Source organism: Orcinus orca, chromosome 2 (assembly GCF_937001465.1).
Source record: "Orcinus orca chromosome 2, mOrcOrc1.1, whole genome shotgun sequence".
NCBI classification, from domain to species: domain Eukaryota; kingdom Metazoa; phylum Chordata; class Mammalia; order Artiodactyla; family Delphinidae; genus Orcinus; species Orcinus orca.
Genome location: NC_064560.1, coordinates 114,171,941 through 114,188,482, shown reverse-complemented (window position 1 = coordinate 114,188,482; position 16,542 = coordinate 114,171,941). Strand labels below are relative to the sequence as shown.

At 41.8% G+C, this 16,542-nt stretch overlaps 1 protein-coding gene across 2 annotated transcripts in view; it reads right to left on the bottom strand.

Annotated features, from left to right (window-relative positions):
• Positions 1-15,923, bottom strand: part of FRMD5 (FERM domain containing 5) — a 340,548-nt gene extending 324,625 nt beyond the window's left edge. For both annotated transcript variants that reach the window (XM_004273916.4, XM_049706646.1), the window contains exon 1: positions 15,340-15,923. In XM_004273916.4, the coding sequence (XP_004273964.1) occupies positions 15,340-15,441 (102 nt within the window). In that variant the 5' untranslated portion in view covers positions 15,442-15,923. The remainder of the gene's footprint in view (positions 1-15,339) is intronic.
• Between the last annotated feature and the right edge of the window lie 619 nt (positions 15,924-16,542).

The following is a 16,542-nucleotide window of genomic DNA, read 5'->3' as shown; positions in this document are numbered from 1 at the left end:
AACGCAGAAAACACTATTTGGAAACTTGAGAGCAAAAAAATAGTGGAAACCTTTAAAATACATTGCATAGCATATGTAGAGTATGCCTCCTATTGATGTCATCAAGATAATACTGTCTATGATAGAGTGATATATGAGGACTATGGCAGAACCCCCCTTAAAATTTGAGATCAAAGTTTAAAAAAAGGCCTCCCTCTGAAATACAGACAAAATTAAAGAAAGTTCTCTGGCTAAGTCCACTAACTTAGGGGGGAAAATGGCATTTCAAATAGAGTCCTGAGAAACACCTAAGCCTAATCAAAGTAAACAGAGTATCCTCTAGACTGGATATAACTTTAAAAAAAAAAAAGAAAAAGAAAATTTGAAGATGTATTATTAACATATGTACATGTTAAGGCATAATCTTCATGAAATGGGGAGGGCTAAAGAGAAGACTTTATCAGCATTTAGTAAGTACTTCTCAAGGGAGATAGAAAAACTGATTCTGGTAGATACATCATTACTAGAACTCTAGTATGGAGCAGAGATAGTTTATAAGGCTTTTACACAACCTAGAAGAATATCCCTCAAAACGATTTGATATTCTTTGCCTTCCAAAAAAGCTTTTAATTTGGTTTTCCAAAGTCTCTGATGCTAAAAGAAGTGCCTACAATGACAGAAACTAGTATTCAGTACCCTACTATATAATTAACAAAGAGATTCTGGATTACAAAAAAAAAAATTCTTATGACTTTGATTAGCATGAGTCAATCCCCCAGAATCTAATGTGTTGAATGAGTAGATAAAACTATATTTTGTGTTCTGCAAAACCTAGGGCCAGATAATAGACTGAAGCAGTCACCAACCTCTTTTTTGACATCTCTTTCTTTAAAAGGAACATTTGCATTTATAAAGAATATCCTTCACAGAGGGAACACAAAGAAAAACACCACTGAGCCATGGACAAATGTCCGTGCTAAAAGAGACTTGAGGGGTCTTCTATTTGAGCCTCCTCATTTTGCAGATGAGAGGTTAAGTTGCATCTTAAAGCTTAAGTTACCTGCTCAAGGCCTCAAAGTTAACCAGTCAGAGTCAGGCATTTAACACAGGTCTCCTGACTCCCCAACATCAGTGTTTTCCCCATTGGACTATACTGCCTGCTTCATCACAGAGCAGTGTGTTAGAACAACTCTGAGGTCAGAGACACATGTTCAAATCCCAGCTCCCACACTGACTAGCTGTGTAACATTGGGGGAGCTGTTTAACATCTCTAAGCCTTATTGTACTCATCTGTAATTAGGGGCAATAATATTTTCTATTAAATAGGTAGGATTAAATGAAAGAATGCATATAAAGTGCTTACCACAGAGCCCAGAAACATAGTTAAGTATTCAATAAATTTTTAAATGGATCAATTAACACATATTATAATTAAGATACATAATATGGTCATTACATAACTCTCTAACACGTAAGAATGGCACCATTTATGATATGCATAATTTGTCAGTACATTCATTTTAATTGTAATTAATTATGTCAGGGAAACATTATAAGGAGAGGAACAGAAAATCACAGGAAAAAAAGGATGCAAAAAAGACTACTGAGATATTTCTAAACCCTTAATTTATCTTATTAGAATATAATTGAACTTACTGTATTTTCAAGTATCATATGTTAAAATGTATCTACTTATAAATAATCCTACATAATTTTGTAAACTAACTGGATCCTAGGGGGCTTCCCTGGTGGTGCAGTGGTTGAGAGTCCGCCTGCTGATGCAGGGACACGGGTCTGTGCCCCGGTCCGGGAAGATCCCACATGCCACGGAGTGGCTGGGCCCGTGAGCCATGGCCGCTGCGCCGGCGTGTCCGGAGCCTGTGCTCCGCAACGGGAGAGACCACAACAGTGAGAGGCCCACGTACCGCAAAAAAAAAAAAAAAAAAAAAGTAACTGGATCTTAATCAAGTGAGAAAACTTTCTACAGTCATTCTAAACCATAAATCCTAACTAAATAATAAACATACTTGCTCAGGAAAACTAATTTAATCACTCTGTAAAACTTTTTATTATAATAATAGAAAAATTGTAAAGATAGTTTAAAGATGTCGCATGTGTCCTTCGCCCAGCTTCCCCCAGTGGTAACTTACATAACTGCAGTACACTGTCAAAACCAAGAAATTGACGTGTGAATTGAGATAAAATTCACAACGTAAGATTACCATTTTAAAGTGTACAATTCAGAGGTTTTTAGTATATTCCTAGTGTTGTGCAACCATCACCACTAAATCACCACCTTTTGAAGTCACCATAACGTATCTCTAAAGACCAGAAAATCTGATATGTTCATTTTTTTAAATAAATTTGTTTATTTTATTTTTGGCTGCGTTGGGTTTTCATTGCTGCGTGCGGGCTTTCTCTAGTTGTGGCGAGCGAGGGCTACTCTTCTTTGTGGTGCACGGGCTTCTCATTGTGGTGGCTTCTCTTGTTGAGGAGCACAGGCTCTAGGCCCGCAGGCTTCAGAAGTTACAGCATGCAGGCTCAGCAGTTGTGGCTCGTGGGCTCCAGAGCACAGGCTAAGTAGTTGCAGCGCATGAGCTCAGTTTCTCCGCCACAGGTGGGATCTTCCCGGACCAGGGCTCACCCCGGGATCCCCTGCGTTGGCAGGCAGATTCTTTTTTTTTTTTTGCCGTACGCGGGCCTCTCACTGTTGTGGCCTCTCCCGTTGCGGAGCACAGGCTCCGGACGCGCAGGCTCCGGACGCGCAGGCTCAGCGGCCATGGCTCACGGGTCCAGCCGCTCTGCGGCATGCGGGATCCTCACGGACCGGGGCACGAACCCGTGTCCCCTGCCTCGGCAAGCAGACTCTCAACCACTGCGCCACCCGGGAAGCCCGGCAGGCAGATTCTTAACCACTGCCCCACCAGGGAAATCACTGTTCATTTTTAAAAATCTATTTAGTTCAAGTCAGAGGTAACCTTACAATTGCATTATTAATAATCCCCTTTATCAGAGATAACATTTTTCATTCATGCACATCTATTATCAACATTTCTTGGGCCCCAACATGAGACCTTACCTACTAACTGTACAAAGATATAATCTGTGCCCTTCCAACAGTTCAGTCTAGGGAGAGGACAACGTGAGTGAACATTTACATTTCAATGTGGTAAGTGCTACAATAAGGTCCCCCAAGGCACTGCCCAGCAACACTGGGGAGTGAGTCTACCCTGAAATAAGGAGGTAATGAGAGGCTGATGATTCATGCAGCAGGTGAAAATGCATATGGAGGATGATAGGAGACAAGGCTGGAAGGGAGGCAGCAGAGAGATGATGGAAGACCTCCTATGCCAAGCTAAAAGGCTGTAAGCCAGTAGGCAATGGGAAAAGCTTGAAGGATTTTAAAAAGAAAATGATCAGAGGTGCATTTTGGAAGCATGAGAAAGGTCAGAATTGGTTCGCCACTCCGCAGGAGGGTAAAACTTGGACCTTTAGGGACCCCATATCTGGCAAGCACAAATGGAGAGCCAGGGAAGGCAATGTAGGAGCTCTGATTCCTGCCATCACTGAGGCTAGAGTTCAAAGAGGAAAACTGAACTCATCCAGATCCCTATCTTACCTCAGAAACACCTGAGCTCTTGTGGCCTCTTGGAAGTTCCCATCTCATCCCACCTAACAGAAGAAGCCTGAGGGAGTGAGGAGTGAATTCAGCTTGGTGTGCTATCGATAAGACCATGCCGGTCATTAAAATGTTGAAATCTCTCTCTATCAGTTGGCAAATAGCCTCTGCCCTGAGAGGCTTCTCCCTTCTGCCCTGGGACCAATCCCAACCCCACCTCCCATGATTCAGCACTAAATATTTAGTGTCTGGCGCGGCAGAGGGCGCTAGACCCAACTTCAGTGCCCTCCGGCAGAGTCTTGGTCAGTGAGGTAGGTATTCACCATGACTCATTGATTGTTGAATATTTTAAACATCACCCCAACATGGGGGCCAAGCCCAGAGGCCTCCTTTAAACCATTAAGCTCTTCTATCACATTCAGCTGAAACAACAAAAAATATCAGGTTGGCCAAAAAGTTCGTTTGGGTTTTTCCGTAAGATGTTACAGAAAAAACCCGAAAGAACTTTTTGGCCAACCCACAGATCTTCAATATTCTTTCATTTTCCCCAACTTTCTTCTCCAGATTCTCCCTCCAAATTCTGACCAGGTATTTCTGCTTAAGGCTCATCTTGCTCTATCCCGACTGTTTCTCTGGTTTTAATCTTTTGTTTCTTCCTTTAGTCAACTATTTTAACTCTCCATCCAGTTTCACTGACTTTAGCTGTCCAGAGTAAAGACTTTCCTGGTCATGGGCAGCCCTACCATGTCCATCCATTCCCTAAGAACCAGACCTGAAGTCACAGTAGACATAGAGTCTCATTAGGTCTATTAATCCATTAAGTATAAAAAAACTGCAAAAAAGTTAATAGAAAACTCTAAACACATAATACTCAGCCCAGCCTCAAGATACCATTTTATACAATACAGACTTTCATTTGTTTGTCTTGTCTCAAATTCCAATTAACTAAAATATACACTTTTGTGTTAAATAATGAAATTAAAGGATATGGATCACATTATGCCTCAGTGTATATATACATACACTATGATTATATCTTTTTTTAACACCTCTCCCCACCAACAGAAGGTGTGGCCACCACACGAAGAATCTGACCATAAGCAAAGGTATAACTTGGCAGTGATGCCAATTAGAAGTGGTGATAAGAGACTATATTAAATGAATGGCCCAAAGTATAAATCAGCATAAAACAGAGGACATAATAAGAGATGGACAGAAGAGCTATCATGTCAGAAAAGATGGTAGGAAATAAAATTGTGGAAACCAAGAAGAGAAAGTAAAGTTTTTCTACTTCTTTTGTCATTTTCTTTTGACCAGAAGCTAAAGGTATCTTATATGAGATACATTATTAGTAGGAATAGTCCATAATATTTTATAATGATACACTAAAAGATCTAATTTGCAGCAAGACAATATAATAGCATTCTATCTGTCTCCTTAGAATAATCAGACTGTCTAGTATACCCAAAATCAAAAATTGGAATACAGGTAATATGTGTTCTCCTTTACCATAAAAATTATTAGAAGACAATTCCTAGATGTGCTTTCTGTACTATGGGTATTCATTTAAACAAGCTTGTCTAAATTATCCAAGGTGTATTTAAAAATAAGCAAAGAAAGTGTTGATTAGCTATTCTGCTTATAAAATCTGACATTACAATAGTTAGCTCAGTAACTTATGTCCTACAGCTATACCAAGCAAACTCTCATTCACGTTTTTTTTTAACCTACTTCACATGTACCAGAACCTGAAACTGGACATAGATTGAAGAAGCTGCACTGTAGGACTGGAACTACCTTCTGTTTTGATCAGATTTTTATCTCTCAACAGCCAAATTTCCTGAGTGGCCTCCCAAAGAGCTGATGGGATATTCTGTTGTACAGATGAGTGTATACTGTGAAATTGTAGGTTCAACATGTCTTATAACATCCCACACATCATTGCTAGTCCATAGGTCCTCCGGACGTACAAACCTCCAATTCCGTAATAACTCCTGGGGCTTTTAGATTTTTCTAGAGGCAAAAATCTGAAACAGGACAGGCTGGATGCCTTCTCCAGCCTCAATTATCCCCCAGAAGTACCTGAGATCCTTAGGTGAATTGATTAATTCTGCTTCCTTGTGTTGTGATCAATGTTCTCACCTGCTTGGCTCATGTTTGACAAAATAAGAATCTTAGTAGCACCTCCTCACTAGAGTATCTGGAATCCTCTGGGACTCCTGAAGCCAACTCTTCCTCTTAGGTGTCCTCAGAATTAGGCTAGGACCCAGACTAGAGGCCCTTGAGTTAAATCAAGCTATAGAGAAATAAGGCTGTGCACCTGCCTAGAGGCAAAGGATAATTTGCCTGATTATGCAGTGCCTGGAGGGAGTACCAGACTGAGAAGATTCCTAATGATTTGGCTTTTTCCTACCACAAATTCAATGAAAGTGGCCAGACATTTGAGTGTGCCCTAGGGCATGCTGTTTGAGGTACCACTATTTCTTTCAGGCCTTGGGCCTGTGGGCCTTTGCTAATTTAACTGGCTCCCATAATACCATTTCACAGCAAGCCTCCTTAAACTTGCCAACAAAATGGAGTGCTTGTATTGTCAGTCATTCCCCTATTCATCAGTCTTTAGACTATCCCTCCTTATTCTCCTCTTCCAGAGCAAAATAACCTATTAGCATTGGCATTCTGCCGAACATTGATTGCCCAAATGCCAAACAGTGCTTTCTTGGAGGTTCCCATCCCCAAAGCTCCAGCCTGGCACTGTGTTGAGTGCTAAAAGTGCACCCTGTGTAGGGCTGGGAACTTTGGAGCCAGCAGGCAGCGGCTCACACGAGAATCCAGGGAAGCACTCCTCTGTCCTCCAGAAAAGCTATTTTGGGTGGCCACTTAGGTTTGGGAATAGAGATGCTGAAAAGTGCCTTTTAGGGCTCCACGGGTTACATTTCCTAACTGTTAATGCACAGTCTAGGCTACACTGTATCAGTCAAAGGATTTTCAAACAACAGCTGAATGTTGGAATTTGATACCCTCTTTTTTTTGTCAGATAACTAAACTGATGACGTCTCTTGAAAATAAAATTCATACTTAGTTGCTGCAGTCACAGAATTAAGATTGATATCCCAATCTACCTTTTCTTTATATGATGCCATTGCTTTGTGAAGAATCTTAATCTGTGTTACACAGTTTTGGAATTAGATTTAATTCATTGCCAGCTTTATGCATTTATTTTTAGTTTAGACTGATTCCTCTGAGCACGTCAAGAATGATTGAAATTTGCTGACAGTAATTTTTCCTAGGCAAGTAGATTTCTGTCGTTTGACTCAACTGTACCAGAGTAAGTCAAATCAACATAGTAAAGGAAAGACTAAGCATACTTGGCTTTACATTTTTAGCTTTTCTACCTAGAAGTAGCCTGCTGTTACCTTAGCCTGGAATGCCCTTTACCCATCCGCACAGCCCATTTTCTGCTTTTGGCAATCTTTCATGACCTAGTTCAAATCTCACCTCCTCTGAGAAATATTTAATTTCAAGTCCCCCACATGTGCACTGCCACAGCATATCACCTTGTCCTAGCCCTGAATTCTGTGATGTTTTATAGTTTGCTATTTACATGTTTATAATCCCTCTCTAGGTTGTAAGTCCTTGGACGACAGGGAGCTTTACTCCTCCTATTCCCCCAGTGCTTTAAGTTGTGAAGATTTCTTTGAAAAACAGTATACAAATATGAAATAATCATATTGTTTGTAGGTCAGGAAAGACAAAAAATAAAACTAACCAATAAATATAAGAGCATCAAATTGGAATTATGAACCATCTTTAGAATCCTGCCCACTTGAAGACAGATATGCATATCTGCAAATAACTTTTTACCTTTTAAGGGTAGAGAATCAGTTAAGGCCATTCAGAAATAAATCAAAAGTCAGAAATATGAGATTCACTCTTGGCTTCTCCTTCTCCCTCATTTTTTATATCCAGTCAATCAACAATTCTCATCAATGTTATCTACTAAATAGCTGTGTGACCAAGTAGTAGCTATTCTCAAACCTCAGCAAGCATAAGACTCAGCTGAAAGACTTAAACTGATGAGTTCCAGGCCCCAACTTTCCGATTTGCTAGGTCTGCAGTGGGGACAAGAATCTGCGTTTCTAACGAGTACCCACGTGAAACTAATGCTGCTCATCCGGGAACCACACTTTTAAACCACTGAGAAGGTTTAACCCCCCCACTCTATTCTCCTTGCTTTTCACAAGGTTCACAATTTCTACAAAAGGAAGAAAACCCCTGAGCTGTGACACAGTAAGATGGCTCAAATAAGGCATAAGAATAGCTAGGTTTGGTCCTGATCCTGAATGGCTTCCCCTGGTGGGCAGTCGTTGCCTAACTTGAAATGATCTTTAACATACAAGAACAAGTCCTAAAGCATTTCTGGAGTGGTCCAGAGTGCCTCTAAATACAGACCAACAGATGAGGTCATGGTAATGCAGGGAGTCAGAAGTAGAGGAGGGGGATGAAAGCTATAATCACTGTCAAAGGGGTGTTTTCTGTAGACAAGTGAATGGAGCTATTGTACACAAACTCAGTGGTTGCCAAGCATGTGGCCCAATTATTTTGCCTGTATGAGCATGGCACGGAAGGATCTCCTTAGAGGACTTGATTCACACAGTTGATGTTTACTCTGACAGTAGCAAGCAAAAGCCTAGAGAATTTGAACCTAAGATTCCTTACAGGTTCCTACCTTCCAAATCTAGGATATGATGCAATTACGCTGGAAAGACCACAGAGTAAAACACCATCCCTAGAAATAGTACAGTAATTATAATTGGTGAAAGACCAATACAGGGGCCTATCTTGTTCAAAATATTGACAACAGTAATGAGCGTCACGTGATGGCCTTGGGAGGCAAGAGTTCCATAATTTAAATCTGGGGATTATCCTCCCAGAGAAACTGCTCTCCCTAGTCTTTCTTTGGCTCTACCATATGTAAAATGTTTGTAAAAGCTTCAAAAGTTCTATTGGCCACCAGGGCCTAGGGTCTTAAAGGAACGGAAGGCCTGCTTCAATGGCTAGGATGGACGTATGACAAGGTGTTTTGCTTTCTTAGGGGAAATACCACTCACTGTACAGCATAGGATGGAGATGCTTCAGCACTCTCCAAATTTCTCAGCTGCATAAGAAAACCATTCAGGTGGTTGGCTTGAGCCCCAAGGATCAAGGCCATAAAACAGAGGGGCAACAACTGCCACTGGGCCTCCTGGAGAGCAGCACCCTCCTCCCTGAGCACCATGTAGGTGAGATACAGAAGCTATAAGGTTGCTGCCAATCCTCCATGATATTCACATATCTCATACAAGCTCTGGCTAGGCACAGCTGAGGAAGAGTGACCCACAGGAGGCTGCTCCAAGAAACAGGATCTGCAGAGTCCAACAGAATGTTACAGATGAGGCTATCAGAGAGAAGATGAATTCAACTTAAAATAGACATAGGGCTTCCCTGGTGGCACAGTGGTTAAGAATCCACCTGCCATGATTTGTGACCACTAGAGGGGTGGGATAGGGAGGGTGGGAGGGAGACGCAAGAGGGAGGGGATATGGGGATATATGTATATGTATAGCTGATTCACTTTGTTATACAGCTGAAACTAACACACCATTGTAAAGCAATTATACTCCAATAAAGATGTTTAAAAAAAAAAGAAAAAGAATACACCTGCCAATGCAGTGGACACGGGTTCAATCCCTGGCCCGGGAAGATCCCACATGCCGTGGAGCAACTAAGCCCGTGAGCCACAACTACTGAGGCCCGTGCGCCTAGAGCCGGTGAGCCACAACAAGAGAAGCCACCGCAATAAGAAGCCTGTGCACCACAACGAAGAGTAGTCCCCGCTCTCCGCAGCTAGAGAAAGCCCAAGCACAGCAATGAAGACCCGACACAGCCAAAAATAAAAATAAATAAATAAATTTTTAAAAATAATAAAATAAAATAGACATATTTAGAAACAGATTGGGAAGCATGGTTCACTTCCTGTCCAGATAACAGGTTAGAAAATGAGTCTGTGAGGAGGTTGCTTTATGTAGTACTGACTTGGAGGAAAGGAGTGCAGGAAGGTTCTGTGGCTGTGGTGAACCGTATGCTCAATACCCTAATTCTGCCAGACCTCTAACGCTCCATGAAGCACTGTACTATACAGTATTCATTTGCTGTAAGCCTTCTAAACCTGCAGAGATGGGGGAAGTGAGGGCACCTGAAAGGCTTGAAATCCTAACAGACAAATGAAAAAAATCATAGGAGCTGTGGGCTGAAGCTCCACTAATTCAACAAAGGATAACTGCAAAAAGTTAGCAGGCTTCATAAAATACCACATTTACATACTGTACTTCTCACCAGAGAGAGAGGGGTTACAGAGAAAAACGGTTCGAAATGGGATGGGATGAAACTACAAAAAGGGTTATACGATTGTTAGAAAATGTTTATTGCTTTCAGGCAGAAGAAATTTTAAAGTGTTGTAGTTAACAGCAATCATGTAGCACAAACAAATCAGAAAAAGTATTTACTGAACTATGTAAGGCGCTGAACTAGGTGCTGTGATTCTTGGGGATTAAGATTTATAGCTTCCTCTTACTCTCTCCTTTATAAATTCTAAAGTATAATCTATCAGAAAATAAAGTTCTTAAAATAATCCAAAATATTTTAATATAGTAACTATTATATCATTGGTAAATTGCCTCTAAAGCTAATGCCTTGCTATTTATTTTGGATTACACATTTTAAGAATTACACATAAACCACTACAAACATATGAAAAATGACTGTTTATTGCCTTCAGGTTGTCTGATTTTATTTTGGCAAACATTTCCTTTTTTAAATATGATATTAATATCACAGACATGGTACACGAGTCTCTGGACAATGTATAACAGAGGACTCAAAATCACATGCTCTGTACACTATGTTGAATTGCCTCATCTAGCATATTCATTCCAAGCACTTAACAGAATGCAAGTGCATACAAATACCCTTGAGTAAAATCTGTTGTAGTGATTGCGTCTAGGTTTCTCTTGGATGCCAATGACACTTCTTAAACAGGACTTCTTCAAAAAGAAAAAGAATGAAAGCATAAATACACATCTAGAATGTACCTTCTGTACTGAAAAGACTGATTTGCATTAGTTTTATACAATAAATGTTTTAATATACAAATTAAGAAACAGAATACAAGTGCTTTTAGGATCCTAGAAGGCTAATTTTGGAACTTAGTTTTAAGAATTAGATTCTAACTGACTTGCTATTGTAACAGAGATCCTGAGACAGCATAATTACTTTTTAAAATAAAGTTTTTAAAAAACAATATTCATGAAAATACAACAGCCTTGTGTTTTTCTCTGTGAATAAAATTATCCTAATTGTCTAAGAACATCCTTTTTGCATTAATGAAACCAAGGATTCCACTTACCAAGAAGCAGAAGTTCTTAGAAAAGACAAATCACGGTCCAAGCAATAAATGCCTCTCTAAAGCCAAAGACTTGGTAGAATAGAAGGAAAGCAAACCTGAACTCTTGATTTTAAAGAAGAGTTCTAATAAAGATTTCAGTTATGCCAGTCTTGGATTTCACAATTTTACTGAAACTAATCAGAAATCATTTTATGGGGACTTACAGCTTAAGTTCAATTATTTTTCTAAAAAAGTAAAACATTTCTCAATTCTATTTCTGAACTGAATAGAATAAGGCACAATATAAGTACAGTATATTAGTCTATTTAAATATTCCTTATTATTTGTAGTGATATCTCCAAATAACCTTCTCTTTACTGCGAAATAAGTATTAAATTTCCATTTTATAGATGAGGAAATTAAGGTACAGACAGGTGAAGTAACTTAAGGAGTCAGAATGGATAGAGGGAATAACGATGGGATTTAGAGACAAAAGGGCTGGGGTTTAAATACAGTACAGCCACCTACTAGCTTTGAGCAAGTTCCGTCATCTGGGACTATCTTTCATCTGTAAAATGAGGATAATACCACCTACCTCTCAACGGCTGATGTAAGGTATAAGCAAAGCACCTAGCACAAAGCCTAGTACATAGTTAGCCATTCAACAAATATAGGCTCTCCCACCAATCCACGATCCCATTTTCTTTAGCTGGTACAATGGGTATAAAATCAATCCATAACACTGATGTGAGGTAAATGAGATAATAATACAGGTGAAGTGCCTGGCAGGTGCAAGGATCAATGCATTTGTTCTCTCCCTCAATATTCTCTCCCTTACCCCATGTCCCACAGTTACTAAATGGCTGAGCCACAATCAAATCCACATCTTGGTTCCACTTAGAACTGCCTCTGCACACACATTTCATTTATGGTTGCACCTTATTTAACTGCAAAAACTAATCTAACCTAGCTGCTTAATCAGTTGTTATTTTAATGTGTTCCCAGTAAAATCAAATTCATTTCTAGAGTAGCTTTACTTTTCAGCAATAACCAAAAAAAAGTGATTAATATTCTGACTTGGCAATATATATTTTTCAATACATATTTCTACTGGCATTTCTGCAATATATTCTTAATATTTTATAAGCTGTTATAACCTGAAAGATAGTTAAAAATCTATTCTTTAGATATTACAATAGCACCTAAATGACTCCATTCGGAGAGTTCAAAGATAGTAGGTAGCCTTTTCGTTTTTCCTATTTTCTCCCAAATAAAATAACAAAGTAAGATAGTAAATGTGGTAAGTAAATAAATATGTGCTTAAATGAAACAGATGTGTGAAAAATATGGACCAGATCTGCATTTATGAGGCAATGACCTTCAAAACTGGCAGGGAGCTGTTAACAATGTTCTTCACAGGGGAGCAATTATACTACAACCCTCCTATGTATACTTTCATTTCTCATGGTCTACAACTACATTCGCATATCAGAAAGAATAAAAGAATAGTCTGGTAACTGTGGCAACCTTCATTGAGAAGATATAAGGCATTTTCATTACCTTAATAATCACATCCTAAATGCCAGATCAGTATAACTGCTGCAATATGAAAGGCTAGACCAACACTTTGATAGAATTTCCTACAACTGAAATTTACCAAATGTAGCTATTATGACTCTAACCCAGTGATACATTTCTGATTCTGTAATACCCTAAGTGGTCTCTGATGATCTCAAGAGGCACTGAAATTTTTCTAAAATAAATACCTTATTTAAAGAAAAATATGCCATACAATACTTTTAGGAAAAGGAGGTCAAATTATCACCAATTTTTTTTTAATATACAGTACTGCAATTCCTAAATGTTGTAAATACTGCTTTAACCCAGTAAGTAGCTCACATACTGATTTAAAATACCCTGTGCCCAATGTCTGACAAATAAGCGCATATGTGCTCTCTCTCTCTCTCTCTCTCCCCACCCCCCCAACAAACACAAACACACACACACACACACACACACACACAATAGAAATATACAAGCGGGAAAAGTTGCTAAGAAAAGCTCAATCTCTAATGCTCAAAAAAAGGTGTATGCGCAAAATATTAATTTCACATAAAATATTGTCTTATTTTCCACATTTCCTCACGTGGGTAAAAACAAAAGCAATTCACAATAGTAGTGCCAAAGAATGACAATATTACATATAGTTTAGAATTCCTGTGTTTTTTAAATTTCATGCAAGAATCACGATGCACAATCATTAACATATCTAGATAGTGAACACTTACTACAGTATGGTCATATTACACCAAGCTTAATTTTTTTAAGTGGCCTACATTTTTGTAACATATTAAATTGTAATAATGTAAAATAAGACCAGCAGGAAAATAAATACAACCATAGTAGCATATAGCAAGCATAAATCCAATAAGTCCTCCTCAACTTAAAAATATTTTTCGCAACAGTAATAAAAACCACCCACAAGCATAATACCAATAAGCCAACTGGGTTTTCCACTATCTGGGAAAAATAACTAGTTGCCTTTATGTGATACCTGAAAACCACAAGGTTATCACTAAATGGACAGGTGACATGAATTGTGTTTCATTTGCACTTTATATCTTGGCAAAAGTTAATGATCTGTCCCAGAAGTTTTATTTCACCACATATCCCAAAAGTATTTTTAGGACCCATGAAGTCTAAATCTCACACTGCCCTTGATATGCTATTGTGTAAATGCTTTAAATTTTAAAACAAAGAATAAAGACTTTAAAAGCTCTGCACAATGTATTCAAATGGTAAGGATGTCCACTCAATCCATGTTTCCTCTGAGTCCCCCACCAAAAAACAAAAAAAAACTGTACATGACACATAAAGATACAATAGAAACAAAAAGTAGCATGACACTCATTCAGTAAGGAAATAATACACAACATCTCTATATCATATTCAACTACAAAAATCCTTTCACTTGATGGCTAGCATCTTTATGACTGCTTAATCTGTATTTAAGTGGCCTGAAAAAGAGATTTTGTTCTCTTTCTCTACCCTCATAGATCTTTGGCAGCAGTCAGCACTCATGCCCAGAGTTGGTTTTGGAGGTGGGAGAATAAGGAAAGTGGAGAGAAGGCTGACCTGAGCACGGAGTCAGCAGAGAGCAGCTGCTCTCATATACTATCCAACGTCTTTCTCACCCACCGCTATTTTCCGCTATTGAGCATTGTCAGCGAAAAAAATTAATGGGGGAGGGGGGCGGGGAAAGAGACAAAGAGAGTAGGACCCCGGCCGTCAGTTTTTGTCTGCCACATCTGAGGTGAGAAGCCCTCTCGGGTTTTTTGCTGCAAAGGCAAGGGATCAGGTGAGACCCTCTGGGTCCAGCTCAATTTGCTTCTCCAGAAAGGGCAGTTTTCGGCAGTGAGCGCAGGATCCTCCTGGCTGGTGAACTAAACACCGGAGCATTGTTAATGTTTTCTATCTCTTACTTTATAAAGGAGGAAGAGGGCTGTGACTGCATTCCTGGGAAAGACTACTACTCCTGACGTGCCACGCAGCGAGAGGTTGTAAAAATCCCTTCAAAAATACCAGGTTCTGAAGAAATGCTGTGCAGCCTTATCGTATTGTTGGCGTTTTTTTGTAAGTCACCGATTCTCACCAACGCCAACCCTCAAATCGCTGGGACTTGTTGCTAAATCTTTACCTCACGCCCCCCAGAACTGCCCAACTGAATAAGATTTGGGGAGAGAAAGGCCAGAGGGGGGCCTAAGTCTTCAAAGCCCGGAGGGCTGGTATCCCCTTCAATAGGCCACTCTGCATGGGCTACGCGTTCAATTCTACCTTCTGAGAGCTCTGACTCACAAATGCTGGGCGGGGGGGGGGGGGGGGGGGCGGGGGGCAAATTATGACATACACCATTATCGTTCCAGCCAAAGAGATGTAAGAAAAGCCGCCAGCCGTCCTTGCCGGGCCGGAGAGTCAAAACCTGCGCCCCTCGACGGGGCGGCCGGGGAAAGAGCCTCCCTCCCGACGCCCGAGGAAGGTGCTCCCCACACCGGCGGGTTCGAGGAGCCAGGATAGAGCGTCCTCACCTCGGGAGAGGGCAGGGGGCGAGGTGGGGGTCCAGAACGCGAGGACTCGCCTCTCAGCAGCGCCGAGCTCCGAGTGCCCAGCCCCGGACTGGGGCTCAGGCAGAGGCGCCCTGCACCGGGGCCGTCCGCCGCAGCCAGGGGTGGACAAAGCGCTGGGGTCTGGAGCGACGCGCGGGCCAAGTTGGCCAGACTCGGGGGACGAGGGGGTCCCGCGGGCGGGGCGGCGCGGCACTGACCTGGATGGTGCAGGTGTACTCGCTGTCGTCCAGCAGCCGCACGGTGCAGCTGTACTCGCGCTCCAGGCTCCTGCTGCTGCCGCTCATCAACCTGCTCAGCATCTTCCCGCCCACCCGCCCCCGGGAGAGACGCGGCGGCGCTGCGGACCCCGGACCAGGCGCCCCTCAGCCAGGCAGCTCCGCACCGGCCCCAAGCACCTGCACCATCACCCCAGCGCGGACGCCGCCGCTGCCTCCTGCTGACCCAGCTCCTCCTCCTTCTCCTCCTCCTTCTCCGCCACCGCCTCCCCACAGCCCAGAACAAGCGCCCAGCTCTCTTTCCTCCGCGCCCTACTGCCCGTGTCCTGCTCGTGGGGCGGGGCCTCGGCCGGAGGGGCCCAATGGGGGTCAGCGCGGCGGAACCGAGTGGCAGACAGTAGAGCCAGTAGAAATAGGGCACTGCGATGATGGACAAGCTGGGGAAGCAATCACGGGAAAGCAGTCGGACCGAGATAAGCCGGACCAGCCCTCTGGCGTCCCAAACCAGGGGCTCCTTTTCTCCCTGCGGTTCCTGTAGATGCTACTTCCCCGCCCCCGGACCAGGTGTGGGCACCCGGCTCGATCATTGTCAGCTGTTTGGAATACATTTGGCCTCTGCTTCAGGGGCCAAGTCCCACACTCTGCAACACCTCGGTTCTCGCCTCTCGGGAGCCGGAGCGGTGAGAGCTCACAATCCCTGCACCTGCAGAATGCAAGCACCTTCGGCTCTGGACCAAGCGGCTACCCCCACCTGCGCTGTATCGCAAGGCAGCCCGACGGTCTCCTCTGCTCCACCCCTCTTATTTTGGAGAACATCTGTTTTACAGGAGCTACTTAAGGAAAACCTGCCGGGTTCGCAGAGGGTCTGAAGCACCAGGGTTTAACCCCTAGAAAACCCTCCACTCAAACACCCTTTGCCTCCTTCCTTTTATTTTCGGAAGACAAAAGGAAGAGACTGAGACGTGCTCCTTCCGCCGGTATAATACAGAGGAAAGGATCAACCCTTTCCTTACACCTTTAGAACTAGAATTATCGTGTCTTCATACTTCCTGAACAAAACGCCAGAGTATGTAAGGAGGTATACATCACAAAGAAAAAAAATTGTCTCCTGCCTTCTCTGACCTCATATCTAAAGACCTCATGTTCTTTATAAAAATTTCACTAAGAGACAGTATTCTCCCTCAA